The sequence below is a fragment of the Seriola dumerili genome, unplaced genomic scaffold, assembly GCF_002260705.1.
Source record: "Seriola dumerili isolate Sdu_G_001 unplaced genomic scaffold, Sdu_1.0 BDQW01000391.1, whole genome shotgun sequence".
Taxonomy (NCBI): domain Eukaryota; kingdom Metazoa; phylum Chordata; class Actinopteri; order Carangiformes; family Carangidae; genus Seriola; species Seriola dumerili.
In genome coordinates this window covers 289,064-315,756 of record NW_019174646.1, presented here as the reverse complement: position 1 = coordinate 315,756, position 26,693 = coordinate 289,064, and the positions used below count along the sequence as shown (strand labels likewise).

Genomic DNA, 26,693 nt, shown 5'->3' with positions numbered 1-26,693 from the left:
CAGGCCAAGACAGGAAAACAATACCATAATAATATGAGTATGAATATACGAGAGAAATAGAGCTCAAACCATGAGACATCATTTACCCTCTTAGCGTGTGGCTGATTGTCTGGTAATTATCAATTGCCAAACCACAGTTCTGCTGTGAGCTAGAGTGGTCTAATGGTCAGACATTCATCATCAATGTCACACTGGTTGAAATGTTTTGAAACTTATAGTTTCCTATAATCACAGTTCACATCAAATCTACAAGATTGTTCCACTTCAGGTGTCATGTGATGCACAGAAGAAAAAACAGATGATGCAGCTTAAAAATTAAACATTTAAGTAATGCACTCCAAATAGTACTACTCAAGCTTCATAGCGAAACCATGTGTAAGTTCATGCAACAAAAAGGCAGTAATATTAAACTAGAATCAAAAACACTCCACTCTCCACTGGTTCTGGATTCATTGACACCTTTCATACACAGTAGTTTTGGCACCGATTTAAGTCTGATCCTCTGTTTAGTTGCTGGATAATGTACCGCTCACAAATATGAAAACATTCACATCTGATTGCACAGACTACGTGTGGTTGCTACCCAACGTAGTTATTGGCATTGCCCTTCAAATACAGCGGCCATAAACAAGAGCCACCTGGGCAGCCAGACTGGCATGAAAATAGCGGATTTGTTCACCTGGCAGACATATGGCCTTTGTGTTCTGCAGCTGTTTGGTGAATGTTCTTGACTTTATGTTTACAGACGGAACATCTCTAAATTAATACAAAGATGAAAATGAGGAAAGTGAGGAGATGTTATCTCTTTAAGAAGGACTTTCATTGGTCGGGACTGGTGTTTCGGGTTAGAGGTCAGGTAACAGTGGTGTGTAAACATATGTCAGTGGTGGACAGTTATAAACTATGTTTACACAAGTTCTGTACTTAATTACAAGTCATGTTTGAGGTGCTTGTGCTTGAGTTTATTCTGATTTATTCTTCTACTACATTAACACTGCAAAAATATCATCAACAAATAGTAGTATACTTGTGTGATTAGTGTAATTACTGGTAATGCAGTGTGTGTGTGTGTGTGTGTGTGTGTGTGTGTGTGTGTGTGTGTGTGTGTGTGTGTGTGTGTGTGTGTGTGTGTGTGTGTGTGTGTGTGTGTGTGTGTGTTTTGACATTTCATTCTGTGTTTACGCATTATGTAGTGACTCACGTTGTGTATAATGTTAACAGTCAGCCTTCAAAGACACTGTGGCTGAGACAGCAAAACACAGACAGGTAGACAGTTCTTGGCCCACATGGCTGACGTGCAGTGTGTGTGTGTGTGTGTGTGTGTGTGTGTGTGTGTGTGTGTGTGTGTGTGTGTGTGTGTGTGTGTGTGTGTGTGTGACATGACCTATTCTGTTTTGCTGCCTGACTTGACTTTCCTGTTTAAGCTTTAGGCTTTTAAAGGCTAAATAGAGATTAGTAGAGAGAACGGAGTGAGAGGGAAGTCCTTTTCGAAATGTGGAAGGCAGGTGTAAATAAGAGGAAGCCAGAGACACAAAAGGCTCAGATGTTTTAGCTGCTGTTGTTAAGGTAAGTCTGCATTTTGACTCAAAAACAAACAACAACCAGATAGTCTGTTACTAAAAATGAATGTACTTTTCAGATCAAAGTATGTGGCTTAGTGTGTGAGTTTACCTGCATATAAATTCTCTACTAACAATGAATCTACTTCAGGTATCAACTTGTTAAGAGTTGAACAAATTTCTCTTCCATTCATTCTCAGCAGTATGATGATGACAACATAATGGCTACTGTCTATACCTCAGTCAGCGTTGCTAAACTCATTGATGTGAAGTCATGTTTTACAGCGATTATTCAATCATTTGCACAAGAATAGATATTCTGTACCTACACGATTTAAAGATCAGCAAAAGCATTTGGCAGTTTTTTTCCCGTAGCATTGTTTAATGTCAAAAAAATGTTACATTTGGTTTAAGAAGATTTTACAATTTAAGATTTAGGAAACACTTCAGTCGGTGCAGGTAAAATCACTTCAGACGCAGTGAGTGTTGGGATTGAATTGATATCCTACAGTGCAGACACTGCATCTCTGAAACTTCTGCAGATTTATGACTTATTTATAGCAGATTTACTCCCACGTGTACAGGATTTCACAACAATATTCTATAATCCAGGGACCAAACCAAAACCATATTGACTGAAGTATCAAATACAGATGTGTATCATTGTAAATATCTGGTAGAGATCTGTACTATGAGGATGCTTATTAGGTCGTTTTTCTGCACATCTCATAGCTGAGAGGCCGGGGCTGTCAGCTCCGGCCCACCCCTTCATCCACCTATCACCTTTTTGACCCAGAGGAGGAATTGTGTTGTGGGATGGGGAGATTAGTCTGTGGATCATTCTGTAGTCATTTCAGGACAATGCGAAATGCAAATTGGTTTGAGGTGCAGTTATTTTGAGCAAGTTTCTCATGTGTTGCAAGCAGAAGTGAACTGTATCTGACTAGAAACAGTGAGTGACTCTTGTGGCTATGATAAGAGTATGATACTAAAGATACACATTTCGTGTCTTTTTGACATAGTGAGACTGTAAACAGAGGACGAAAGAAAGAAGTCAAGGATTACCTGGTGAATTTAGTGTCTTTCAATTAGAGTCTTTGATAAAGTTAAATTCTGTAACAGTCTTTCAATCCTAATGATAGCATGATAAGACATCGTCATTGCCATCATTGTGCAGCTGATCATGTTCATGACTTTACATGAATATTCTAGAAATCACTGAACGTGTCAGTCAGTCAGGCAGAAAGGCAGCTGATCTAATCTGCCTGTGGTCTGTGGCAGCTCTAGTGAGTTGCCATGGGAGATAAGAGATACTGATGTTAGTTGGAGAGAGAGATAGAAAGATGGAGGGAGAGATAGATAGAGAGTATGAGAAAGAAAGAAGATAAAGAAATCAAAACAATGAGACAAGAAAGAAAGAAGAAATTGTATGAGGGTTAAGAGAGAAGTGTGAGACACCGGGACAGAAGGGACAAAGCGCAAGGACAGAAAAGTGTCAAATAGACGTCATGTGTTAGATTGACAACAAAGCAAAAATGACAGATAGGTGTCTCTTGTCCTTGCTGTTGTCTGGTCACTGTAGGGGATATAGCTGATGATTGAAGACACTGTCAGCAGTACAGGAGCCCACTCAAACACTGCCAGGACCCGCTGCATCAGTGCGTCTTTTAAACTGTCGTGGTCAACAGTCTGTGAGGATGTTATATGATACATCAAACAAAGAAGGAAAAAGCTAAGGCTGTGAAAGCAGGAAAACATTTACTCTTGTTGCTCTCATATGATTCCACTTACAGTCACACCACACACATACATGTCGACTGACAGAACTGCTATCTAACAGATACAGACAGCTGTGCTTATTGTTGGTCTGGCAGTGTGGTGTTGACTCTGTAGGTCCAGCCGCAGCGTTGTATCAGTTTACAGCACCTTTAACTGGTTAATATTAACTCATTGATAAACTCTGTGTGAGTGTTTGCATGTTGTGCCTGTAGTTCTATCTTGTCTTGTCTTGTCAGTGGGAGTGGTGATGAGAGATTTATAGATTTTCACCATAGTGCAGGTAACCAGTGTAGAGAGTGAGCATTAGCTCATTACAGCCGTGCTATCCAAATGTAGTCCTTTAGAGTTTTTTACTGCTAGAATACAGCCATTCAAAAGACTGTAAAACACCAGTTAAACACTTTTCCAGACTTCCCAGGTTAAAGAGCTGCGGTTCATTGGTAAGGCATTTATTTCCCGCTTCCTCTTGCTTTGTAATTTATGGTCCTACTGAGTGTGCAACACCCTGACTGGTGCATTTATAAGTGTTATAGTGCAAGTTAATGTGTGGTATTAACTGTCAGTTTTAGTTTAAGTGAGACATAGTTGATGTTTTTATCAGTAAGAGGAGGAAGAGGAAACATTGTTGATGTTGTCGATTCTATTTAGATAAAAGTATTTTAGTGAATTTCTTCCTTCTTTTTAAATGGAAGTTTGATTTGGTGACAGGAACTGACGTCTCTTTGTGAGTGAGTGAGTGAGTGAGTGAGTGCATGTGTGTGCACACACTTGTATAACCTAAGCAAGCCTGCTAAAATTACATTTACAATCTGAGCTCAAAGGCACAAAGCAAGTAGACCATTATCACCCTCTTAACTTGTTTATGTGACAAGGTGGGAGCCCGGGGGAAGAGGATGTGTGAATGCACTCAAAGATGCATGTGTCTGTGTTCGTGTGTGTTTATGTGTGTGAATGTTGTGTTCTGAGGAAGTGGTTGCTTATCAGTGTGTGTGCATGTGGTTGTGAGCGCATGTTAGGAAAGCCTCTGCCCTGCCCTGCCCTTTTGACACAGCTAAGTTTATACTGTGGAGGAGAGTCATACACGCGCAGCAAGATCTACTGCTGTAAACACCAGTGATACCGATGTAAGCCATGCAATGACTGAAGTGTTGTACTGACTAAACATGTGTTTTGTGTCAGTAGATTTTACTTCTGTAAAAGTCAGAATTTAGCAGTGCTACACCTTGTTTTACAAGTTTTAAAATTTTCTCCTATCTGTGTTTCAGTCTGCAGAGTTCTTCGATATGCTGGAGAGGATGCAGGTATGAAGTTCTCATACTTTCAACATTCTTTTCTTTCCTGTGAATCCAGATTCCTTCTCTACTGTAATCCCTGACTCTCCTCTTTATTTCATTATCTCTATTTCCTCCTTTCCGTCACCGCTCTTTGACAACTATTGAGCAATAATTTCATATTTGCAGTCTAGCAGCATGTCCGTGCTATCAGGAGATTGTTACACTGGGTAAAACTTTGAACGGACTGCGAGATGGTGTCTGTCCTCTCTTTTTCTCCAACCAAAACCACATTCAACATATACAAGGATAAAACAGGCCCTGATGATTCAATCAGTGTAGGTCAGCTGGGTTCAGTCTGTTGCTCAGATTGGTTTATGGTCATGCTGGGGCCAGAGAAGAATAGCTCTGGCAAGATCTGGACTGGCGTAACTATTTTATCCATCTCAGTATGGAATGCATTGATTTCCTTTTTCTTCCGAACAAAGTCTGTCTCTCTCTGTATGTGACTGCTTTGTGCCCTCCAAAGGCCCCTAAGGGCGCGGGCTTTGAATAGTGTCATGACAGATGGGGATGTAAAAAGTGAGAAGAGTAGGACACAGAAGGTGGGAAATGAAAGGCAGAGAAGAAGAAAGAGGGGAATAGAAGTCAAAGGAAAATACAAAGATGGAGAAAAATACTATTTGCGGGTTCTTTGTGAGGAATAATGGTTCATGGTTCATGATAAGATCTCCAAAATGTGTGAACTGAATAGTCTAGTTACTGGAAATGTTTCTAAGTTAAGTATAAAATGATCGTTGTATTAACACAGCTAATCAGATTTTCTTTGCATGGATATTAACAAGGGCTGGACTATTGATTATCAAAGTCATAATATGGCTACATGCAATATCCAAATGCATGAGCTATAATTTTTTGATAAAGGTAAAATGTAAACATACCATAAATGAAGCCTGCAAAACATATTATCCAGAAAAAACATGCTTGTTTGGTACAAGCCTCAACATAAATCACATCATTGTCATTTTTTTTTTTTTAAAGTTGAAAATAAAATGCAAAAAATGAGTTTTTGAGGTACCCGACTAATTTAGGACATGAAAGTATATATGAGACCCATTTTTAAAGATTCACATCTTCAGTAGGAATTAACTGAGAGATGGACTAACACACTGTTTGGTTTGGTCTTTACTTGAGATTTGTTGACAACATGAAAAATAGAGAATGAGATCAGCCTTATCCTTCAGTTTTGAATCATGATACACTGAGGGATGAAAAGAGAAGAGGAGAAAAATGCAGCTTGAGGTGAGGGAGCATCACAGGATGACTGAAGACATCAGGGGGGTTATTTGGAAAGTGTAACTTGTGGATGGCAGCCAGTCAATGCAGCCTGGTGATCAAACAGTCTCACACACACACACTCGCACACACTGTGCACCTCATCCATCTTTTCTGAACCTCAGCTTGCATCGACCTGCTCTCTTGAGCTCTGCCACCAATAACTCCACATGTGGAACTGAATGTTCAAAGTGTGCTTCAGTACTGTAATCTGGATGGTGCTGATGAAGGTCAACTTGTTCATGCCCAACTTTTATTTTTCTTCTCTTTTCTTCTTCCTCTTCTAACTTCAGCCTTCCCACCTCACCCTCCTTCCTTCTCCTTTCTCCTCTCTTCATCTTTGTTCCTCTGTCAATACTGAATATATGAAGCCTCTTAGGAGCATCTTTGTGATCAGCCTCATACTGTGGACAATGACTCCCCTGTGACTGTAACAGCTGCTCTGTCAATATGCACTTAGACAGACACACACCACTACAGACTGGGCTGAGAATTGTGTGTGTGTTCAAATGGATGCTATCTGAGTCTTCTTATGATTTCTTGTATAAGAAGTGTTGGTACTGGTGTGTATGTTCAGCACTCATGCATTTATTTCCTCACTCCTATGCTCAGTCATGTAGACAAGCTGTTCCACTGGGCCTGTACCAGTAATTGGCCAATTTACTCTGTGTCTACCAGATTGGCTTTTCATATCTGCATATATCTACAAAGCATCTGCAGAAAAAGGCCTCAGCTTGCGCCTAGTGCTGCTGTATTCCAACAAATGGTAATAGCAATTGAGGGAAGCAACATGTCTGGAAGCTGGATTCAGAGAGAGCAAGGATGACTAAGTGTCTGTATTACCTGTGTGTGTGTGTGTGTGTGTGTGTGTGTGTGTGTGTGTGTGTGTGTGTGTGTGTGTGTGTGTGCGGGTGCACGTGCGCACGCGCTTGTGTGTGTGTTTAGGAAAGGACATTAGCATGTATGACTCATTCAATTGTCATCTGGCAACAGAGACAATGAGATCTGAGTAAAACACCATGTTCTAGGAGTTTTTAAAAGCAGAAAAAGAGAAGAAAAAAAACCCCGGAATTTTCTTTTTGACCCGTGTGCTTTTCCGTCCTCATGCTGCTGCGTACGGACACTAATAAGGTCCCTAAAGCTGAAGAGACCAAAAAATGGAAGGTGTGACCAGACACACACTTGTTCATATCTTGTCTGTAGATCTCATCAGATTGTGTTATTATATCCTCTGTTCGTCTGCATGTTTTCCTTCATCACTTCTTCATCATACCTCCTGATTTGCTCTGTGGTTTCTCCTGTCTCATCTGTCTGCTTATGAGGGATTCTGAACACCCCCGTGAACACCTTTCAGATTTTTCTCAGGCCTTTTAAAGTACGCAATCAATAGCCTCCTGATCTGATTGATTATAAACTGAATGAACTCCAACCGCCAATTGATCCTCTCCGGCCTGCCAGTACCCTGACTCCTGCTGCTGCAGAATATAAATGACTGGCTGTCTGTGGTGCTGTGCTCTCAGTAGTGCAGACGGGCCTCAGCAGTATTTAGAGGTCATACACTGGAGCTGTGCTACGCTAGCAGACTGCCAAACGACTAAAGGCTCATAACAGCTCTGAACCCCAGAGGCTACTTGATTAAAACAGCTCTGACATCATGAAGGGGTGACACGCCCTCATTGAAGTGCACTGATGACTCTGCGTTTCAGGCTGTTGCATCATTGCCTGACACTCCACTCTTAGTCTTATGTTACTCTTATGTTCCTGTGTTTGTGGCTCTGCTTGCAACTGCATGACTGTAGTGAAGGTGAGTGTTTTTCACGTAAGTTAAAATTAGACTTTTTAACATTGTGTGTGTCCTCTGTTTAACAGGATGACTATATCCCCTACCCACGGATAGAAGATGTGAGTCATGTCTCACTCATACACTCATAACACACATTTACACCCTTCTCATGTGTTCCAACATAAAACATTTGAAGCCTTAAGGTCCTTTGCAACGACTCATGATTATCAAGCTTGTCTTATGAAGGTGCCGTTTCTCAGAGATATTGTATTTTATTAAATTTGGCTTTTGTCTGCCTCCCCTCGGCCCTCCTGCCCAAGGTCCTGGAGAAGGGTGGTCCATACCCACAGGTAATCCTGCCACAGTTTGGGGGTTACTGGATTGAAGATGTGGAGGCACCGGCAGGGACCCCCTCCTCCTCGGAGTCTAGTTTCTGTGAGGAGGAGGACAGAGAAGAGGGCATGAGCCCGGGTGGGGGGCACAGTTATCGCCTGGAGTGCAACAGCACAGCCCGCGCCTACCGCAAACACTTCCTAGGCAAGGTTAGTCTGTGCGAATAATTGTCAGTTTCACTGTCTATTTGGCAGAGAAAGGCTGTTGTTGTGTTTGACCTAAAGTCTCACACCCTCTTTCCCACACTCCTACACCCAGGAACACATGAACTACTACTGCACTGGCAGCAGCATAGGCAACCTCATCATGTCCCTCAAGCACGAGGACGCTGAGGGGCAGGAGTTCTTACGCATCATGCTCAGGTACAATGAGAGAAATGCATTGTCAGTTGTAGTGTCTTGATATATTCCATGTGTCATGACAAATAATATATACACACCACATCTTTAATGTTGATTTTCACCCGTTTTTGTACAATTCAATTTTCTCTTCAGTCCAGGCTATTAAAGTCTGTCTCCGACATGCTCTTCTGCTGGTTTGCTTATTAAGTAATTCACAAACTGAAATTTTTACGTGACAGTGGCGCTGGATGAAAAGTTTGTGGATCAGATCAATGGGAACATAAATGTTTTCATGAAATTTTATACCAGTCCACCCAACAGTTGTCGAGACATTCCAGTCAAAGCCACAAATCTGAAATTCATGGTGACACTAGAGTAAACCTCAGCACATCACCACAGTCAGTAGGATTCATCTCCTGAGGACCATGAAAGTCTGCACAAAATTTCATGGCAATCCATCTGATAGTTGGTGAGGTATTTCAATCTGGACTTAAATTCACTAACCGATAGACCAACAGGCTGACATTTCCATCCATAGTGCCACATTACAAGCATGGCTAGAAAAGATAATAAAGCAGGCCTACCTAGATACTCTCTGTCAAACGGCTGCAGCTCTTTGTCATGATTAATTCTGAACAGATTTGTGGCGCTGCAGCTGACAGCTCTCCTGTCATTATCACAGTTGGTGACATTTTCATGAACGGGTGACAAAAATAAGGAAGTAATGCTATGTTTTTGCTCGTGGGCACTGTAGAGGGGACTGTGGGCAGGGGATGGCTGAACTCTTCTTTGACAGCTGACAGTGATAATGTCAGTACTTGATATTAATCAGCCCATAACCAGTTGCCGTCTTTTCATCTCTATTGAGACCTGCTGAGACTAAACTCATCATGATCACAGTTTTTCCTTAATTTCACCTTGCCAGTGGATGGCATATGAAGTGAGTGTTACCTGAAACATCAAAAGTTAAGAAATCTCTTTGATGGAGCAAATCTCTGAATCCTGTTTCAGGTCGAGGACCAAAACAGTCCATGACAGGATCTCTTTAGCAGGCATCAGCCAGCTGCCAAGTGTACCTCAGATTGCCAAGGTAAGATACAGCTCACAAGTACGATATGTAAAGAAGACTACTTTCCATGAATGTCCTCCCTTTTCTGTGTACACACAACAACATCAAAACATAATGGCAGCTGTAATTGCTTGAGGCTGGCTCACTCACGAACTGAAGGAGGGAACTGATAGAGCTTTTCAGCAGCTTACTGGTCTTATACTGTAATCATTTCACAACAGCATTTGACTTTTTTTTAACACTTCCAACACAGAAATACATAATCCAACAAAAGACAAAATATGACAGGAAGTCAATGAAGTAGAGTTAACAGCAAATACAAGCAGAATAGGAGAAAGTAACATAGATAGATAGATAGATAGATAGATACTTTATTTATTTATCCTTCATCCTTCATTGTCCAAGATGGCCTCCATCTTACATTACATGCATCTCTCCACAACATTTCTGAGTGAGTCCAGACTCCTGCCAAGCACAGACCCAACCTTTTTTTTACCGGCTTGTCCAGTCTCTTTGTGTTCATGTCAGACTACAGCATAAAAAAGTACACTGGCCACCACTGACTGATAAAACATGCAGCATTTCGCTGCAGACGTCAAAGGACCTGAAGCCTCCTGAGGAAAAATAGCTGGCTCTGCCCCTTCCGGTAGATGGCATCCGTGTTCAGGGACCAGGTGCACACCTAGGTATTCACTGAAGGCCACTGAAGGCCATCATCAGATCCCTGTACTCCTCTTCCTGCCTGCTCCTGATACGCGCCACAATAGCTGTGTCATCCAAGTATTTCTGGATGTGGCAAGACTCAGAGTTGTATTTAAAGTCCGCCGTATACAGGCTGAACAGGAATGGAGCCAGAACGGTCCCCTGTGGAGCCCCAGTGCTGCTCATCACTGTCCCTGAGACACAGTTACCCAGCCAGACGTACTGTGGTCGTCCACAAGACAGGACGTGAAGTAGGGATCCACCCCCATCCTTTCCAGTGTGTCTTTAACAATGGGGGGTTGGATGGTGTTAAATGCACTTGAAAAATCAAAGAACATAATCCTCATGTAACCGCCTGGCTCATCCAAGTAAGAATGGGCCCAGTGGAGCATGTAAAGGACGGCATCATCTACTCCAATATGTTCTTTGTAGGCGAACTGTAGGGGGTCTAAGTGCTTGTTCAACCTGTGGCCTCAGAAGGTGGAGAGGCAGCCGCTCTAGGGTCTTCATGATGTGTGATGTGACAAAACAAAAGTAGTAGGAATATTCACCTGTTTGGTTTCTTTCTTTACATACATTCAAAGTTAAACCAAGCTTCTTTCGGTCATTGTGATTAGAGATTCATTCATTTTTACCATTCAGCAAAATAAGGCTTTGTCTGATTCTCCTCCTGTGGCAGAAATCACATCTTGTTACACCATCAGTGCAAGTCCAAATTCTTTTATTGCTGGTAGGAGAGGCCTGTCACCTGTTAAACACTGCTGGGAAGTTTCGGGCAATTGTCTATGCTTCCAAAAGAGAAACAGAAAAACATTCCCATTTTAAATGAAGAAAAGTACCAACTTCATTTTTATTCCATGAGTGACATTTTGCACTTGATGAGTTTTACCCTGACATGTGATTGAATTGTTCAGTCAGGGATAGAAATGTGTTATTATGATTTTTAGTCAACAAGAAATATATTTTAACCAGTAAATCATCTTTGTAATAAGGTTTTGTGCATTAACTCAATGGCATGAAATTACTTTCATTACTCATTACTCCATTTCTGAATCTTACAGTAGGTATAGTTTCCAGTGTAGGTATAGTCTAGTTCAGTTTAGTTTATTTACTTAATTAAAAGGGACAGCCATAGTTACAATACAGAGCACGAAAGTGACGTGCTGCACAGAGTTTAAAGCTATTGCTAGTTTTCAACTCTTGTCCCTGGTTGGGCTTTACACTGTATCAGCAAGTCTCTCCAAAGATAGTAAGCCTCTTTTTTCTTCCAGCTTCTGTGTGACGATGCCACGGGCCTAAAGTTCAATCCAGTCCTGTATCCTCGGGTGAGTTAATACCTAAACCCTCACATTTATAAATTCATGCAATCAAGATGAAATGACTCACCTTTTCCTCTCCCTGTCTGCTCCTGTTAAGAGACGAAAGGGCACTTCAAGTTTGGAAGTACAAATGCTGTGTTCACTGATATCTGTCACCACTTTATAGCAACGTTCATTTAGGCCTTGTCGTATTAACTGATGCAGTGTTCCATTAAATTTAAACTTTTGCCAGCATCGCACACCACCAACACCTTCATTAGGTCTAAATCAGAATAAATAGTGCACAACTTACCACATGTTTCCCCTCATAAGCCCCTACCTCTCTTAAATCTGCCCTGTTCTGTAAGTGCATTATTCAAAAAATGATTGATGATGCACGGCGACAACAGCAACTTTCTAAAATGGATACGATGGATCTGTTTCTCCTCCTGTGAGCCTGGTGGAGGAGTGTGATGGAGCATGCTTTCAGCCTGTGCCTCGGGGAAGGAAAAAAAACCCATCTGTGTCTCAGTCTGCAAGAGGCAGCGACAGGATCGCTGCCCTCGCTGGGGGCCGTGACAGTTTGTCACATGTCATCCTTACACAACAAGGATCCAATAAACGTGCCCCAGAGACATTTTGAAGAGGAGGAAAATTTGTTTTCCTAACTTCTACAGCAAACAGAAAGTGTGTAACGAGTTGAAAGATATGAGTAACTGTAGGGTTTAAGCAAGAGATTGTTGTTTTTGTTTCTGTGCAGGGGTCCCAGTTGATAGTGGCTTATGACGAACATGAGGTGAACAACACCTTCAAATTTGGAGTCATCTACCAGAAGTTTGGACAGGTGAACAATTTGAATGATCTTGTTGGTGTACTCCAGTTTACCTCATATACACCATTTTATCTTATATACTGTTTTATCTCCTGTATCTTTGTCCTCGACCATTTTTGCTTCACTTCGTCTCAGACATCAGAGGAGGAGTTGTTTGGGAACAATGAGGAGACGCCAGCATTCAAGGAGTTTCTCAGTATCCTGGGCGACAACATTGAACTTCAGGACTTTAAAGGGTAAGAGTAGGAGTAAGAACGAAGGCAGGATTCAGTGATATAATAAAACAGAAACCCGGGGAAAAAGGGTTCACGAGGATGAAGAGGAAGGATGCCGCTAGACTGTGTTGCCACAGAGTAGAATAGCAGGGTTTAATTACTGTAACTTTAAAGCAATTTGTCCTGCTGTTTCAGCTCCAGCATGTAATCAAAATGAACTGCTTAGAGAAACCGATCTTAGAAAAGAAAGTGCCTAATGGTCAGTTAATCAGAGCTTTGTATACTGTATTTATTGTCTTGCAGGCTATTGTGTTGCTTTTACTGTTAGGGAGGCTTTAAATCGTAGCTGACACACTTTAGGGTGGCACTGGAGCTAGTTAAACACAAAATGTAATGAAAGTGACATTGAAAATACATGAAATGAAATCATATTCATCCTTATTACTGAAGGATGAAGACCACACAGAGAACATGACACGTGTTTTGATATTGTGACAGGTTCCGCGGTGGGCTGGATGTGTCCCACGGACAGACAGGGTCTGAATCTGTCTACACTGTCTTCAGACAGAGAGAGATTATGTTCCATGTGTCGACCAAGCTTCCCTTCACTGAGGGAGACGTACAGCAGGTACAAGACTTTAATACCGGATTAGCTGCCAAGTACAGATGCTTTGGCTCGAATATGTCAATATTAAACTTGTAAGGTGTGGCTATTGACAATATGTTATGTTAAATTGCTATTATGTAAGCCGTGGGTAAATATTAAATCAATTGTTTACAAGTTACTTGATTCAAGACCGCTCAAATCCCAGTTAGAAGCAAATATATCCCTCTTGCATTCAGTGATTTATGTGTCATAGAAGAGGCAATGTGCTCCTTTTTTAGACTGTTCTCTGAGCTACACAAATACAAAATGAAATCTGTTGACCAACTAATAAATCTTTTCTTCTCTGCCCCACCCCAGCTCCAGAGGAAAAGGCACATAGGAAATGACATCGTGGCCGCAGTCTTTCAGGAAGAGTCCACACCGTTTGTTCCAGACATGATCGCATCCAACTTCCTGCATGCTTATGTGCTGGTGCAGGTGGAGAACCCGTGTACAGAGCACACAACATACAAGGTACAAACCGGACCGGTGTGAGGAATAATAACTGTGAGTGAGAAAATCAAACAAGCTCCAAAGAGTGTTTGAAACTGCCAGTGCTGCCTGTCAGCTGGGCAATGGGCAGAAAACAAAGTCCACATATGAATTACTGGATAAACAAAGACACAACAAATTTTATGATGAATCACTCATCACCAGTGATGACAATGTGTTCTCAAGTTCTCAAGTTTCCCTCTGACTTGATTTTGTCCTTCCAGCTTGAACCATGAGCCCTCCTGGAATAAATGCTGATAATGTGTCACTATTATTTATTTGATGTGAACAGGTGTCTGTTACAGCGAGGGAGGATGTTCCTCCTTTTGGACCCCCTCTCCCGAACCCAGCGGTCTTCAAGAAGGTGAGGGACAGAGTTCAGTCTTGGTGCAGCAGCACCTCGAGTCCGACTCGAGTCATGAATCTGATGACTTTTGATTCGACCGATTCAAAAATGACTTGCAGATTGACTTTTTTACTTCAACACCAGTGACTTGTGACTTCATTTGGATTTAAGGCTTTTGACTTGATGTACTCCCCAAACCAAGATTAAAGATGATGTCATAAAAAGTGTTGAGTGAATCAACCACTTCACTTTCACTCTGACAACAGACAATCTTTGAATCAATCCAACGGCAGCCAGTCACACACAGCAGGAAAGATGATGCCTAGGATTATTATTCAGTTCTGCAACATGTGAAACGTTTGGCCCAGAAATTACATATGATTGTAATTATGTCACAGATTAACATACCAAAATAACATACCAAGACACACCTGTTCATGTTGCTTTTAAATGCCCAAAAAAGTTAATTTCACAATGAAAAGCATTCAATATTTCTTTAGATGTGCCCATACAGTATTTATACTTATCACTCAAGTACTTTACCTAAGAATATTTTGAGATAATTGTACTTTACTTGAGTTTTTCCATTTTATCCTACTTTATACTTCAGTAGCTATAGTGTAGGCTACTCTTTACTCCACTACTTGAGTTTAACAGCTGTCTTTACAAGTTACTAAGACTTCACATAAAAACATTTGATGAGCTTATAAGATACAATACAGTGTTGAAGATAAGTTCTCAGTCTTTTCAGCTTGTGACACCTTACAAAAAGAGCAGCGTCCACTCTCTCTCGTGGTAACGTTGTTATAACCTTTTGAGGTCCAAAGAGGAAAAAATTATCCAATTTTTCACAAAAAAGCAAAGATTAGAGAAAAATACAAATATGAATACAAATTCATATAGATTGTTTTTTATTTCACCACTAATCGCCACGAGCTGATTAGTCAACCCCTAGGTTGGGAACACTGTACTGAACTAGCTAACTGTATATAAAGCAGTTAAAACTAGTTCCAACAGGAGCAGGACCAACAGTAACATCCTGCTTATTTATTCATGCATCAGTTGTAAATCATATATAATAATCTGGGCTATTTTTTTTACAGAACAATTACTTTTACTTTGGACAGTCTACATTGTGCTGCTACTCAAACCTCCAAAACATACATTTTTACATCTGCTCTGATTACCTCTTCCATCACTGTGTCTAGGTATTTAAAACACACTTATCTAAAGCAAATAAACAATTTTGGTGCATGTTAAAAAGAAACTTTGTCCCCATTTTCTTCTTGCATTTTGACATCACCCAGAGTTCAATGATTTCAGCTCTTTGTTACAAAGAGGAAATTGCTTTGGAGAAAAATCTGGCTCCGAGACTCAGTAGAAGATTCAGTTACTTACTGAGATATGATTTGCAGTATGTGAGGACAAAAAGAGAGGATTTGAGGCAGATGGGAATTTAAATCAGTGAGGCTGATACTTGTGATCAGACACAGTGGGTTGCAGAACTGTAATCTGTATGGTGCTGATAAAGGTCACCTTTTCCTTTCCTCTTCGCTGCCCCCCACCCATCTGCTTCATCATCTAACTCGAACCCTTCTCTCTCTCTCTGTTATTCTCTCTCACCAGGGTCCTGAGTTTCGAGACTTCCTGCTGACAAAGCTGATCAATGCTGAAAATGCCTGCTACAAATCCGACAAATTCGCCAAACTAGAGGTGACACACAGTCACTCAGCCACACTCAAACACCTCAGCATGCCTTCATTCACTGCTTGAATTTCATCCATAATCATCACCATAACCGATGATGTCCTACGTGAGTTTCATGTGTGTGAACCGATTGCAGGGGCGAACGCGAGCTGCGCTGCTGGACAACCTCCACGATGAGCTGCACAGACAGAGCCAGGCCACGCTGGGTCTGGGCCAGGCGGGAGAGGAGGACAAGCTGGAGAATGGAGGACATGGGGGTCTGCTAGAGTCCTTCAAGGTGAACATGAACCTGAACAAACATAGAAGTGACAAAGTGTAATTTCCTCTCTGCTCTGTGACAGTCACCATCATTACAGCACAAGAGTGTCAAGCTTTCTCACTGGTCACCTAAATGTCACAGATCTGGAAGATGATTTAAGGTGCTAAACCATTGGTGTCATTGTTGCTGCTGCTGCTGCTTGTTTATGTGAGAAGATTTTAATCTTATACTCCAACACAAGTGTGTGTGGGCGTTGAGGCATGTGCACCTGTGTGTATGTGTGTGTGTGTGTGTGTGTGTGTGTCTGTGTGTGTGTGTGTCTGTGTGTGTGTGTGTCTGTGTGTGTGTGTGTCTGTGTGTGTGTGTGTCTCCTCTCTCTCACAATCTCTCTCGCTCTTATTCTCAAACACACACACACACATATATCGAGGAATGATAGCCTCACTGACTTACTGAGGATGAGGAAACTTTTAGAAAGGTTGGAACTTTCTGAATTCTTACAGAAAATAGACCCGCACACCTACACGCAAGGAGACGCAATCAATCAGTCCTTTTTACCTCACAACCATCCTCTCAGCATATGTGAGCAGTATATGTGTGTGTGTGTGTGTGTGTGTGTGTGTGTGTGTGTGTGTGTGTGTGTGTGTCTGTGTGTGTGTGTGTGTGTGTGTGTGTGTGTGTGTAGGCTATGTGTGAAAGTGCATACAAACACTCTTGCCAACTAACTCTTTAGTTCTCATCACTCAATGTCCCTTCACACTCTTTTTTCTACAACTAAATGCAAATTGATGTTAATAGGACCATTGCAGTGTGTATTTTGTTCCATGTGTATGAGGCATGAACGTGTGACTGATGTGCCAATTTGGCTCTCTCGCTCTCCGCAGGCTTTGTGGACAGCTACTTTGCACTTTCTGCAGTCAGTCCCAGGGGGCGCTGTTCTCATTGCTCTTATGGCAGTCACTGTGTATTACCTGTCTGCATTACTGTAAATTCAACGGAGGATCACCATATGACCAATAAACAGTTACTTTGCATGATGTTGTTTGTGTTTATACTCGACGCTGTATTTGCAGTAGCTTAATTACAAACGAAAGAAACATATTAAAATGTTGTATAACTGTTCTTCATATTAATTTTACAGCCCGGAATCTATTACAAGCTCAAGAAAAGATTTAGATTGTTATGATTATTGTCATCAATTAACTAAATTAATATAAAGTCATTAAAATACTTCACTGATTAGTACAACACACTCCAACCCACTTCGCTTGTTTATTGGAGAACACCGCCCTCTGGTGGGGGGTATTGTGCAATAGCACCTATGATCCGATTTCTAATTCATATAAGAAAGTTCCGTCATTGTACTTTCTACACGAATCCCCTTCTCTGCCCTTCCTGTACTTTCCCTGTCACCAACTTTTCCCTTAAACTTCCCTCTGTGCGCCTCTTTCATCTTCTCATCCTCTCTCTCTCTCTCTCTCTGTTTCCTCTCTCCCTCCAGAGAGCCATGCGTGTCAGGAGCCACTCCATGGAGACCATGGTGGGCTCTCACCGTCACAGGAGCCCCGGGGTAGGGGGTGGGGTCCCAGCCAGCCTGAGCGGAGGGGGGCTGCCGCAGAGCACCAGTGAATGCACAAAGAGCACCTTCACTGTGAGTAAAATAGTCGAGGAAACCTTTTCTTTAACAACATGATGCATCACATTGAATAACGATATCTCTAAAATCAACCAATCAAAAATTCTGTATTTTAATCTAGAAAGTGTTCAGTTCACATTTTTCAGCTGTGTCTTATGTGAATATGTGTGTGAACACATTGTGGTAGTAACACAAAGAAGGTCATTTGAACAAAAAGAAAAAAAAACCCCACAAACATCAGATGATGTTTGAAGCCTCATTATGGCTTCAGCTGAATGTTGATTGCATTTTTGCACGCAACTAAGATTTTGTGTCCCATCTTTTACATTGAAGTTGTGTCAGGAAGGGATTTCTTCACAGTCCTTCACACAGGAGGAATCATCACAACCAACAGTAACTCTTTCAATGTACAGATGGGCATGTCAGTGTTGATTGAATAATTGATTATTGATTGTTTGTCGCTTTTAATCTCTTTAATTTGTGATTTTCAGCCTCCTGGTTTGTCAGCCAAGTCTCCTCTGAAGAGCCCAGTAAAACGGCGTTCAGGCCTCTTCCCTCGTCTCCACTCCAGCACAGAATCCCCCTCGGACAGACACTCACGCAGGTTGGTCTTTGCAGTTGCTGGCCAGAATCATGAATGTGTTACAGGAGAGACAACAAAGTTGAGTTTGTGTTTTTGTGCAGGTAGCTGGAGCCCAGAGGGTCTTGTCCTTGTTATCACTGATGTGTTTCCTTTATCTGCAGTGACCAAAAGCCTGCGGAGATCTGCCCACTGTCCCAAGAAGTGAGGTCAGAGACATCATCCAATCCCAGCTCACCTGAGATCTGCCCCAACAAAGAGAGGTGAGACCAAAGCTATTTTTTTTATGGAGATCATCGCAATACTTCTCTAAAGTCTCTAGAGGGAGAAGTCTAAAGCCAAACTTGACACTGTGTTTTGAAATGGATTCAGCACAGACAGTAATTTTAAATATATGTCCAGGATATCTCATCGCTGGAGATCACTCCTCATCCCTAGTTCTCTTCTCAAAGTCTCCTGTAGAGGATCTGATTTTCTGTTTATCTTCCCCTCTGTTTTCCTCCACAGGCCATTTATCAAGCTGAAGGAGTGCAGCAGCGGCAGGCCCAATATATCTCGCTCTTCATCCAGCACCAGCAGCTTCAGCAGCACCACGGGAGAAACAGAAGCTCTGGAAGACCTGGAGACAGTGAGTATAACACTCAGCTTGTTTGACCAAAGTTAAGCAGAAGCAAGTGTGTTCAGCTCTGTCCCACTTTTTCACTTGTTTACATTGTAGTGAGCTTGTCTTTACAAGAGAAAGGAAAGGAGTGATTGGCTAGAGGTGGAGAGTGTGAGGTTGTTGGTGTTGTCAAAGCTCTCACAGATGAAAGTGTCTGTAATTACCAAGAGTTGTCTAATAGAGAATGTTGAATGTCAGCACATTGATTATAATGATTACAGCTCCTCTCGCTTGCAGTGCATCAGATGACACAGTTTGTCAGTGTATTATCTCATGTGAGAAATCGTTCCCACTCTCAGCATTTCACTTTGGATCGATGTGCAAAGATGCACAGTGTGTTGTGAAACTTGTCATGCTTATTATTGAATGCCAGAGAAAATAGTTCAAGTAGGGATTTGATGCATGATGCCAGCAGTAAAGTACACCAGTAATCGGCAGAAGGGAAAATTTGATACAAATACAAAAAGACAAATCTGTTATATTTTACAAATTCTTTCATTCTTGAAAAGCACTCATTATGTTTTGATGCATTTTAATGAATATTTCAGCACATTGTGAAATGTGGTTATTGCTTTCTTGCCATGAATTATATGAGAAGATTGATGTGGCTCTCATATCTGTACACTAAATATGAAGCTACAACCAGCACCAGTAGCTTAGCTTAGCATAAAGACTGGAAACAGGATGAAATGGCTAGCCTGGCTGGTCCACATTTGTGAAGTCGTATTCCTAAAATTGAATAGTGGTATTTTCAAACTTTTCTAACTATTGCTTTAAAAAAAAAAAACACTTACTGTGAATTTGCGTCATAAAAATGAACACCAGCCGAGAATGTTTAAACTATATTATTCAAATGATTGGAAAAAAAGTAATTTACATTATGATGGCTTTTTCCTGCAAAGCACTATTTCCACTGGCAGCTGCACCTTCAGTGACTCTGACTTTGCTGACAGGAAGGTTAATGTCGACTTCAGCAAAAATACTCTTCTTTTCCTCCTCCACCTCTTCCGCCCTGTTAAGTCTCAGCTCTACTCTCTGTCTTTCCCTCAGGTTAGCCACCCCTCTATAGCTTCCTCGTCTGCCTTTAGCCCTTCCCTCAGTGTCGACAGCCAGGGATCAGGTACCCCTGTCATCATGTGTCGCAGTCCAACAGGTAAATCTACAATTTTACGCACACTGAGAGTATACAGATCATACTAAATTTTCTAGTTTTTTTTTTTTTTTTTATCTGTGATGAGCATTTCCTTCCTTTTGTGAGCATTTCCTTCCCTCTTCTGATTTTTGTAGATGGGAAAAATAAGACGTCACCGAGGTCAAACTTGAAGTTCCGCTTTGACAAAATGAGCCACTCATCCACAACTGTAAGTCTTAAATTTGAAGTCTGTCTGGTTAGAATATTTTAATAAATACATTTAGTATTCTTAAGTGTGTTCCCTGTCTGCGAGTGCTGGTGGAATATAATCAACATTTTAAGCCAGAAACTCCAGAAACTTGATGTCTGAATTAACAGAATTAGTGGAGCATGCTGGGAGCAATAAGAAAAGGTATCTCTGTGTGTTTTTAATACACTCACTGTCCATCTTATGGACATCTGGAGCTGGTGTTGGGTAATAAACAGTGAACACAGTGAACATTCCTCTAACTGGCCTCTCTTTTCACTCTTCTCTCTTTCAGTCTGAGTAGCTTTGTGGACTGGGAAAAAACAGACTTGCACAACAGAGGGACAGCACGAGCTGATGGAGCTGCAAAAAGAAAAAAAAAAAACACCACATATCACCGCAACAACCACATAATCCCTGTAGAACCACTTCCCTTAAGCCAAGGATAATCTGACAAATGTTACCATCTGCAACAGAGTCCCAAAGCACTATAGACTAACTGAAAATACTGTGAGTGTATAGGGAGGAGAAACATGTAGGATTTCTTTTAAATCAACCTTGAGCTACAGAAATTAATCAATATTACAAGTTGCTGCATCTCAGTTGTTAAAATTGTTCACATAATATGAAAGTCCTGGCATGGCTGTCATACTGTGAGCGTGGGGCGAGCTAGACTCTGCCTGCAGCTTCTTCTCAAGCACCGTGTGTAATAGAGAGAATCAGTGGTCCGAACAAGTGGTAACATGAGACTATGGCCGAACTGTTACTCTTTATCTAGTGAACTGCTGAGTGATCCGTGGAATGGATGTCTTTAAGAATTGTCACACAAGATGTTTCTTTTGCCTTTGCCCTTCAATGGTACGTCTGGCAACAGTTCGTCTTCTGCCTAAAAAAAGTACGCAGACACACACAAACATACACATGCACAGGAACTACATGTACAACAGACTTACAGTAGCAAAACCTTGGAGGTGGTAACACTGGGAGTCTCAATTTTCCACTGTAGGATCTGAACTTGTTCTTTGCATATAAAAATGCTTTTTTAGGGAATATGTGATTTAAAAAAAAAGAAAAAAAAGAAAGAAAAGCTTTTGTAACCTTGCTAGCTGCTGCACTGTGTCTACTGCACTGTAAACACAACATTGCTGACATTCAGTCGATACCTATGACAGCATTTCTCTATCTGGAAGGGTTACTTCAAATCCCTGAACTCAAGTGCTTGGTTAGTGGAAATTAGCTCACATGGGGCACAGTAGGAGACACTGCCAACACATTTTGCCATAAGCTTATTTTAGCCAAAGCTGCGCCTTACAATCTATCTAAAAGCCCTTTTCACCACTGATGCTCTCTTTCTTTCTCTATCTCTCTCTGTCTCTGTCTCTCTGTCTGTCTCTGTCCCTCACTGTGTGAGAGGATGAGAATCTCCTGGATCTGGTTACAGCACAGTTGTGGGTAGCCGACCAACACCCACATTTGCTGAAAATAGACGTTGCACTTACTGAAAACATTTCACCCTCTGATACCTCCCATTGAAGCTTGCTAACTCGGTGTATCTGTGTTTATGTTTGGTGGAACTTATGAACAGGAACGTCTCCAAGGTTTTTAAGTTTCCCAGCATGTGAGCTGATGGAGATGACTTGAAAAAGATGCTTCGGGTTAAAATGAACCTTTGAACCACCTTTGGCAAAAACACTTTGAATGTGAACTTGGAGCTTTTTTTTGTACTTTTGATTTCATGCTCTGTTAGTTGTTATTACAAAGTCTCTTAGAAGTAAATTGTAAAACCAGTTGCTTACAAGCACAACAGGACAATAGGTCGACTCTAGTCCTCAACTATACCATAACATTAGCCTGGAGCTGCACAAACTGGAGTTAGCAGGGCAAAGTGGGAGTGTGTTAATCAAGAAAAGGCTTAAAGACGCACAGATGTGTTTACTATATGACCAAACTGGTAGGTCCTTGGAAGAATGTTTATGTCCTCTTACTGTGTAGAGAACCATTCCTGTTGCTGAAATGATGGCTTTATGGTTCATGAAGTTCTGTCACATCAAAAACACACAAGGTTTAAAGGCTCAGGCCACCCAACTTACAAAAACCTTTGTAATTTAGGTGATCTTTAAATTACCAGGAAACTGTTCTCCAGGAAGTTCCTTGAGTAGTACCTTTCTGATATAGCTAGAAAGCAAACTAGAATCAGACGTGATACCTAATAAACACTGTTTTCAGTTAGCAGAGACCAGTGATTACCTCGAGTAAAGGAAGCAGGAACAGAAATCCTCCAGACGGAAGTGAGAAGTTCAGATGTCATTTAGTTTGTAGCAGGTCTCGCCTAAATGCCCTGCAGCCTTTTCTCTGTTAATATGCTTAATTTATTAAAAATAACTTCTTTTGCATTGATGTCATGTAAAAATGTACGTGCAGAGTAAGCTAATTAATAAGGTAAAATGATTAAAGGAAATATATTAATTTAAAAGATGTCTAAACACGTATATGTATATTTGGTTATGTAACGTGCCATTGAGAATTTATTCTAAAATAAAATGTTGTATTTTGTGTCATTTATGTATCTTCTCTTCTTTTACAATGTCACACAACACTTACAAGCTTACAGCTCAATACAGGGGTATTTCATATTTATTACTTACTAATATTTTATGTAAAAAATTGGATTTGCATATTATGTTGTCAATGGTCACATTTCAAAACAATAAAACCATTAACATGAATGAAACTTTAGCACAACAAAAAGTCTTTTCTCTGTAATACCTTGAGTGATTCAGTGGCTATGCTGCAATATCTCCTCATGATCTGCTCCACTTGCTGTCTAATAATCAGGAGAGTCTATAGACATCAATAGAAAACCACAAAAAATATACTCCTGCATCATTTTGTTTCTTATGTCGTCATCTGATGAAATCAGACAGATTTTTCACATTATGCAGGTGAGGCTCAGTAAGTCCACATCATCATTTTCAAGCAGTATCCCACAATTTAATTTAATGGAATTCACCCCCAGCAGACAACTTTCTACCTCCACTATGCTTCTACTGCAATCAGGAAAATTTGACAAATGCGTACACAGTGGACTGGGCAGGTTCTCTGGTGGCTACAGGTTGCTTCAGTGCATCCTTGGATATGTCTGCATACACCACCTGTAAAGTGATAAATGAAAAAAGGGTCATATGTACCAACTGAAAGACACATTCAAATTTTGCCAGGGGACCAACCAGTAATGAGGGCCCTGAAAAGGGCATATTTTCTTGAAACAGGACATCTACTCACCTCAGTCTTCTGCGGGGACATGGGGGAAGCTGTATGTGAAATGTGAAAAAAAAATAGACAATACAGTGAAGAGAGCAGTTTTAGTAACTTTAAATCAGTGTTGCATGTAATTAAAGTAAGAATAAGAGAAACCTTTTTGAGAGGAAGTGCTACGTTTCTGTGGTACTCTGCATCGGGGTGGAGGCTGTGGAGCCGGATATGGTTGTTGTCTGTATACAGCTGCATGTGTGGACTGTGACCTGGAAAATGGCTGAGGCTTGTCCTCTGAGCTCAGGCATCGAGCTAATCCCATGATGAGGGGAAGACAAAGTAAAGCACCGGCACAGACCAACACCCTGTGCAACGACTTCCTCTGAGAGGGGACAGCTGCGTGGTGGAAGAGGAGGAAGATCATACACAAATGTGAGTAGACTCACTAGACAAAATACAGATATACACATGTTTGGACTCACATTATCATGCACACAGATACACATTCGGTGAACACATGATTCTACATACCTGCAGTGATGTTTACATACGTCAGATGTCCCATATCAGTGTTACCTTGATCCCACACAACCTTGCATCTATAGGAACCTTCATCCAAATGGCTGACTCTCAGCAGATTCAAAACTAGGCGAGTTTCATTTGCTGAGAGCTCCTCATTAGTCAAATAGTGCCTGTCAGAGTCTTTAATGGTGCTGAACGTTTTGTCTGTTGAATTTTTCCACGTCCAGTTCCCTGTCCAGTTAACTCCACAGTGCTGGACCACACAGGACAGAGACTGACTGCCCCCTTCTGCTACATAAAATATGTCCCGTTTTGCCAGAACACCATGGCTGCATTCTTCAGCATGGAGACCTGAAAAAGGGAAGTCTTCCTTCAATTTAGGAACAGACGTAAGTTGTGTAATTTTTGTACAAGGCTGACTCTTCAAATTACTATAAAAAGCCAGAGTGAGGGTCTGAAATTAGATTCATTTAGATAATTTTGCCTTTATTCCATGTCATTTAACCAACTAACCTAACTATCTAATGACTTTTTATGCCTTACTATACTATGACTTTTCTGATTTCATTAAAACATGCTTATTCAAATTCTATATGTTTGTATATGATTTTCTTAATAATTTCTTATGACATTTAAACATACATTTCTATCTTCTATATCTACATTATATGAACACATACTTACTGAGTTTTTGGGATGGATATATATTTATGTAACATATGTCTATAATATAAACAGACATAAAAATACTTGTTTTTATTAGCTAGACATATATGTCAATATATGATTCTGTTCGAATTTCTAACAGTTCATATGTAAATTCACATATATGGACTATACTTTAAATACATATATTATTTTACTTCATATGTACATATATTTCATATATGGAAATTTAACACATGTACATACATTACATTTGCGTATGGGCATGCTTGAATGTAAATTCAGATCTTATATATGTTAATAAACCGTTTGGGTGACGTATACGCCCTCAAGTCGAATACTGAGCTTGTAAGATTTGTTTTTAGCTTACTTCCACCATCCTCCTGGAACTCACTACAAAACGCATTAAAAATCATTTTGTTGGCAACTCTTGGTTTATATGAGACACATGAACCACTGTGCAAACAACTCTGAAGTAATCCAGTAGCATAATGTGGATAAACTACTAAAGAAACCACACACACACAACACACACACACACACACACACACAAACAAGATTTGGTTGATCTGACGATTTGTTCAATAGAATGCAATTCAATTTTTGTTGTTTTTTGTTTTCAGAAAAGCAAATTATTCGCAATAAAAAAGAGAGTGAGCGTGACTGTGATTACCAGAGCTTGTATTTACAAAAAATATATGTAAATTGGAGTGAGACTGTGAGTTACCTTCACTACAGATACTCAACAAAAGTGAATAGAAAGGGACAAGACTGTGTAGCCTAAGCAAGCCAAGTTCCTCAAATGTAACGTTATAGGAAATTTCCCTAGTTCATAATGAGAATTTCAATATGAATTTCGATTTATATTGTGTTACTTACCAGTAAGCAGAATGCAGAGACAGCTGATGACACTGAGTAGAGAGTCATGCATGTCTGACACTGACTGTTTTGGTTAAGGTTCATCACAGTTTGGTTGTACGTCCTCAGATCAGTTTAAGTCGACATGTCGTGGCTTGACTGGGAGCCAGAAAGACTTGTTTGGAAAACTCCGCTGCTTTGTACAACTGTAGTCAGTCGTTGAGAGCCAGTCGGCTGATTCTTTCTCTCACTTTCTCTTCCCATTTATCAATAATTTGTCCGGTTTTCCTTTATCCTGCTGCTGTGCTTGTCCAGATGGAGGTAAAGGAAGGAAGTGCCAGTAATCAACCAACCCCCTTTCACACACACACACACACACACTAACACACACACACATGCCAAAAGGCTCGAATGCGAAATTACAGGAAAGCAATGACTTCATGAGTGGGGATATACACTTTCCAGGAAATGGGCCAATTTCTATGAACAACAAAACAAAGCAAACCAAACTGAGTAATACAGCAAATGACCAGCTGCTCCTCTGTTTTGCACAGTGTATGTATGTGTATGTATGTGTGTGTGTGTGTGTGTGTGTGTGTGTGTGTGTGTGTGTGTGTGTGTGTGTATGTATATATATATATATATATACTGTATATATATATAGATATATTTATACACACACCAGTAAGCAGAATGCAGAGACAGCTGATGACACTGAGGAGAGAGTCATATATATATATATATATATATATATGCTATATAGTCATAAAGTACCTGTCTGCTTGTCTTCGGTGATAGACTTTTAACTTTAACTCCAGCATAATCTCATTTTGTATGAATTTTTGCATTGTATGTGTGTGTGAGACAGAGTTAGAAATTATAACAACACACAAGACGTTTTGTTTAACTTGGCAAGTAGGTTTAAGGATTATAAAGTTTCAAAAGATTTAAAAGCTTATTACATCTACAATGTTTTGACTTTTTATACTCTGTACATTCCCCTTGCACAAATAGCGAATTGATTTTCAGCAAAAGGTTAACCTTCAAAATAAAAGCTGTTTACTTTTGAAGAGAAAAAAAATATTAAGCAAATACTGAGGTCTCGAATTTCA

General features: G+C 40.6%; 2 protein-coding genes across 5 annotated transcripts in view; one reads left to right on the top strand and one right to left on the bottom strand.

Moving 5' to 3' along the window:
* rap1gap2 (RAP1 GTPase activating protein 2) overlaps positions 1-22,841 on the top strand; it is a 70,492-nt gene extending 47,651 nt beyond the window's left edge. For 2 of the 4 annotated variants that reach the window (XM_022761196.1, XM_022761194.1), the window contains exons 3-23: positions 4,604-4,639; positions 7,076-7,108; positions 7,814-7,846; positions 8,048-8,269; positions 8,379-8,482; positions 9,473-9,551; positions 11,504-11,557; positions 12,291-12,374; positions 12,498-12,598; positions 13,076-13,205; positions 13,542-13,697; positions 14,008-14,079; positions 15,688-15,774; positions 15,905-16,045; positions 17,529-17,678; positions 18,155-18,267; positions 18,408-18,506; positions 18,751-18,871; positions 19,955-20,057; positions 20,192-20,265; positions 20,579-22,841. In XM_022761196.1, coding sequence (XP_022616917.1) covers positions 4,604-4,639; positions 7,076-7,108; positions 7,814-7,846; positions 8,048-8,269; positions 8,379-8,482; positions 9,473-9,551; positions 11,504-11,557; positions 12,291-12,374; positions 12,498-12,598; positions 13,076-13,205; positions 13,542-13,697; positions 14,008-14,079; positions 15,688-15,774; positions 15,905-16,045; positions 17,529-17,678; positions 18,155-18,267; positions 18,408-18,506; positions 18,751-18,871; positions 19,955-20,057; positions 20,192-20,265; positions 20,579-20,587 — 2,001 coding nt within the window. In that variant the 3' untranslated portion in view covers positions 20,588-22,841. Of the gene's footprint in view, positions 1-4,425; positions 4,463-4,603; positions 4,640-7,075; positions 7,109-7,813; positions 7,847-8,047; positions 8,270-8,378; positions 8,483-9,472; positions 9,552-11,503; positions 11,558-12,290; positions 12,375-12,497; positions 12,599-13,075; positions 13,206-13,541; positions 13,698-14,007; positions 14,080-15,687; positions 15,775-15,904; positions 16,046-17,528; positions 17,679-18,154; positions 18,268-18,407; positions 18,507-18,750; positions 18,872-19,954; positions 20,058-20,191; positions 20,266-20,578 lie in introns of those variants that run through there. The other 2 variants (XM_022761197.1, XM_022761195.1) reach the window with 2 other exon arrangements.
* Positions 22,842-22,899: 58 nt separating this feature from the next.
* On the bottom strand, positions 22,900-25,919 carry LOC111233397. Its single transcript, XM_022761198.1, has 5 exons — positions 25,603-25,919; positions 24,067-24,408; positions 23,698-23,931; positions 23,566-23,594; positions 22,900-23,435 (listed from the first exon to the last, which is right to left on the bottom strand). The coding sequence occupies exons 1-5, from the start codon at positions 25,652-25,654 to the stop codon at positions 23,337-23,339; spliced, it is 756 nt and encodes a 251-aa protein (XP_022616919.1). The 5' UTR covers positions 25,655-25,919; the 3' UTR covers positions 22,900-23,336.
* Positions 25,920-26,693: the final 774 nt, after the last annotated feature.

Coding starts and splice junctions, on each gene's coding strand:
- LOC111233397 (XM_022761198.1), bottom strand. CDS start 25,654: ATGCATGACTCTCTACTCAGTGTCATCAGCTGTCTCTGCATTCTGCTT. Junction 23,932..24,066: donor GTATGTAAACATCACTGCAG/GTATGTAGAATC, acceptor TCCACCACGCAG/CTGTCCCCTCTCAGAGGAAG. Junction 23,436..23,565: donor TGTCCCCGCAGAAGACTGAG/GTGAGTAGATGT, acceptor ATCACTTTACAG/GTGGTGTATGCAGACATATC.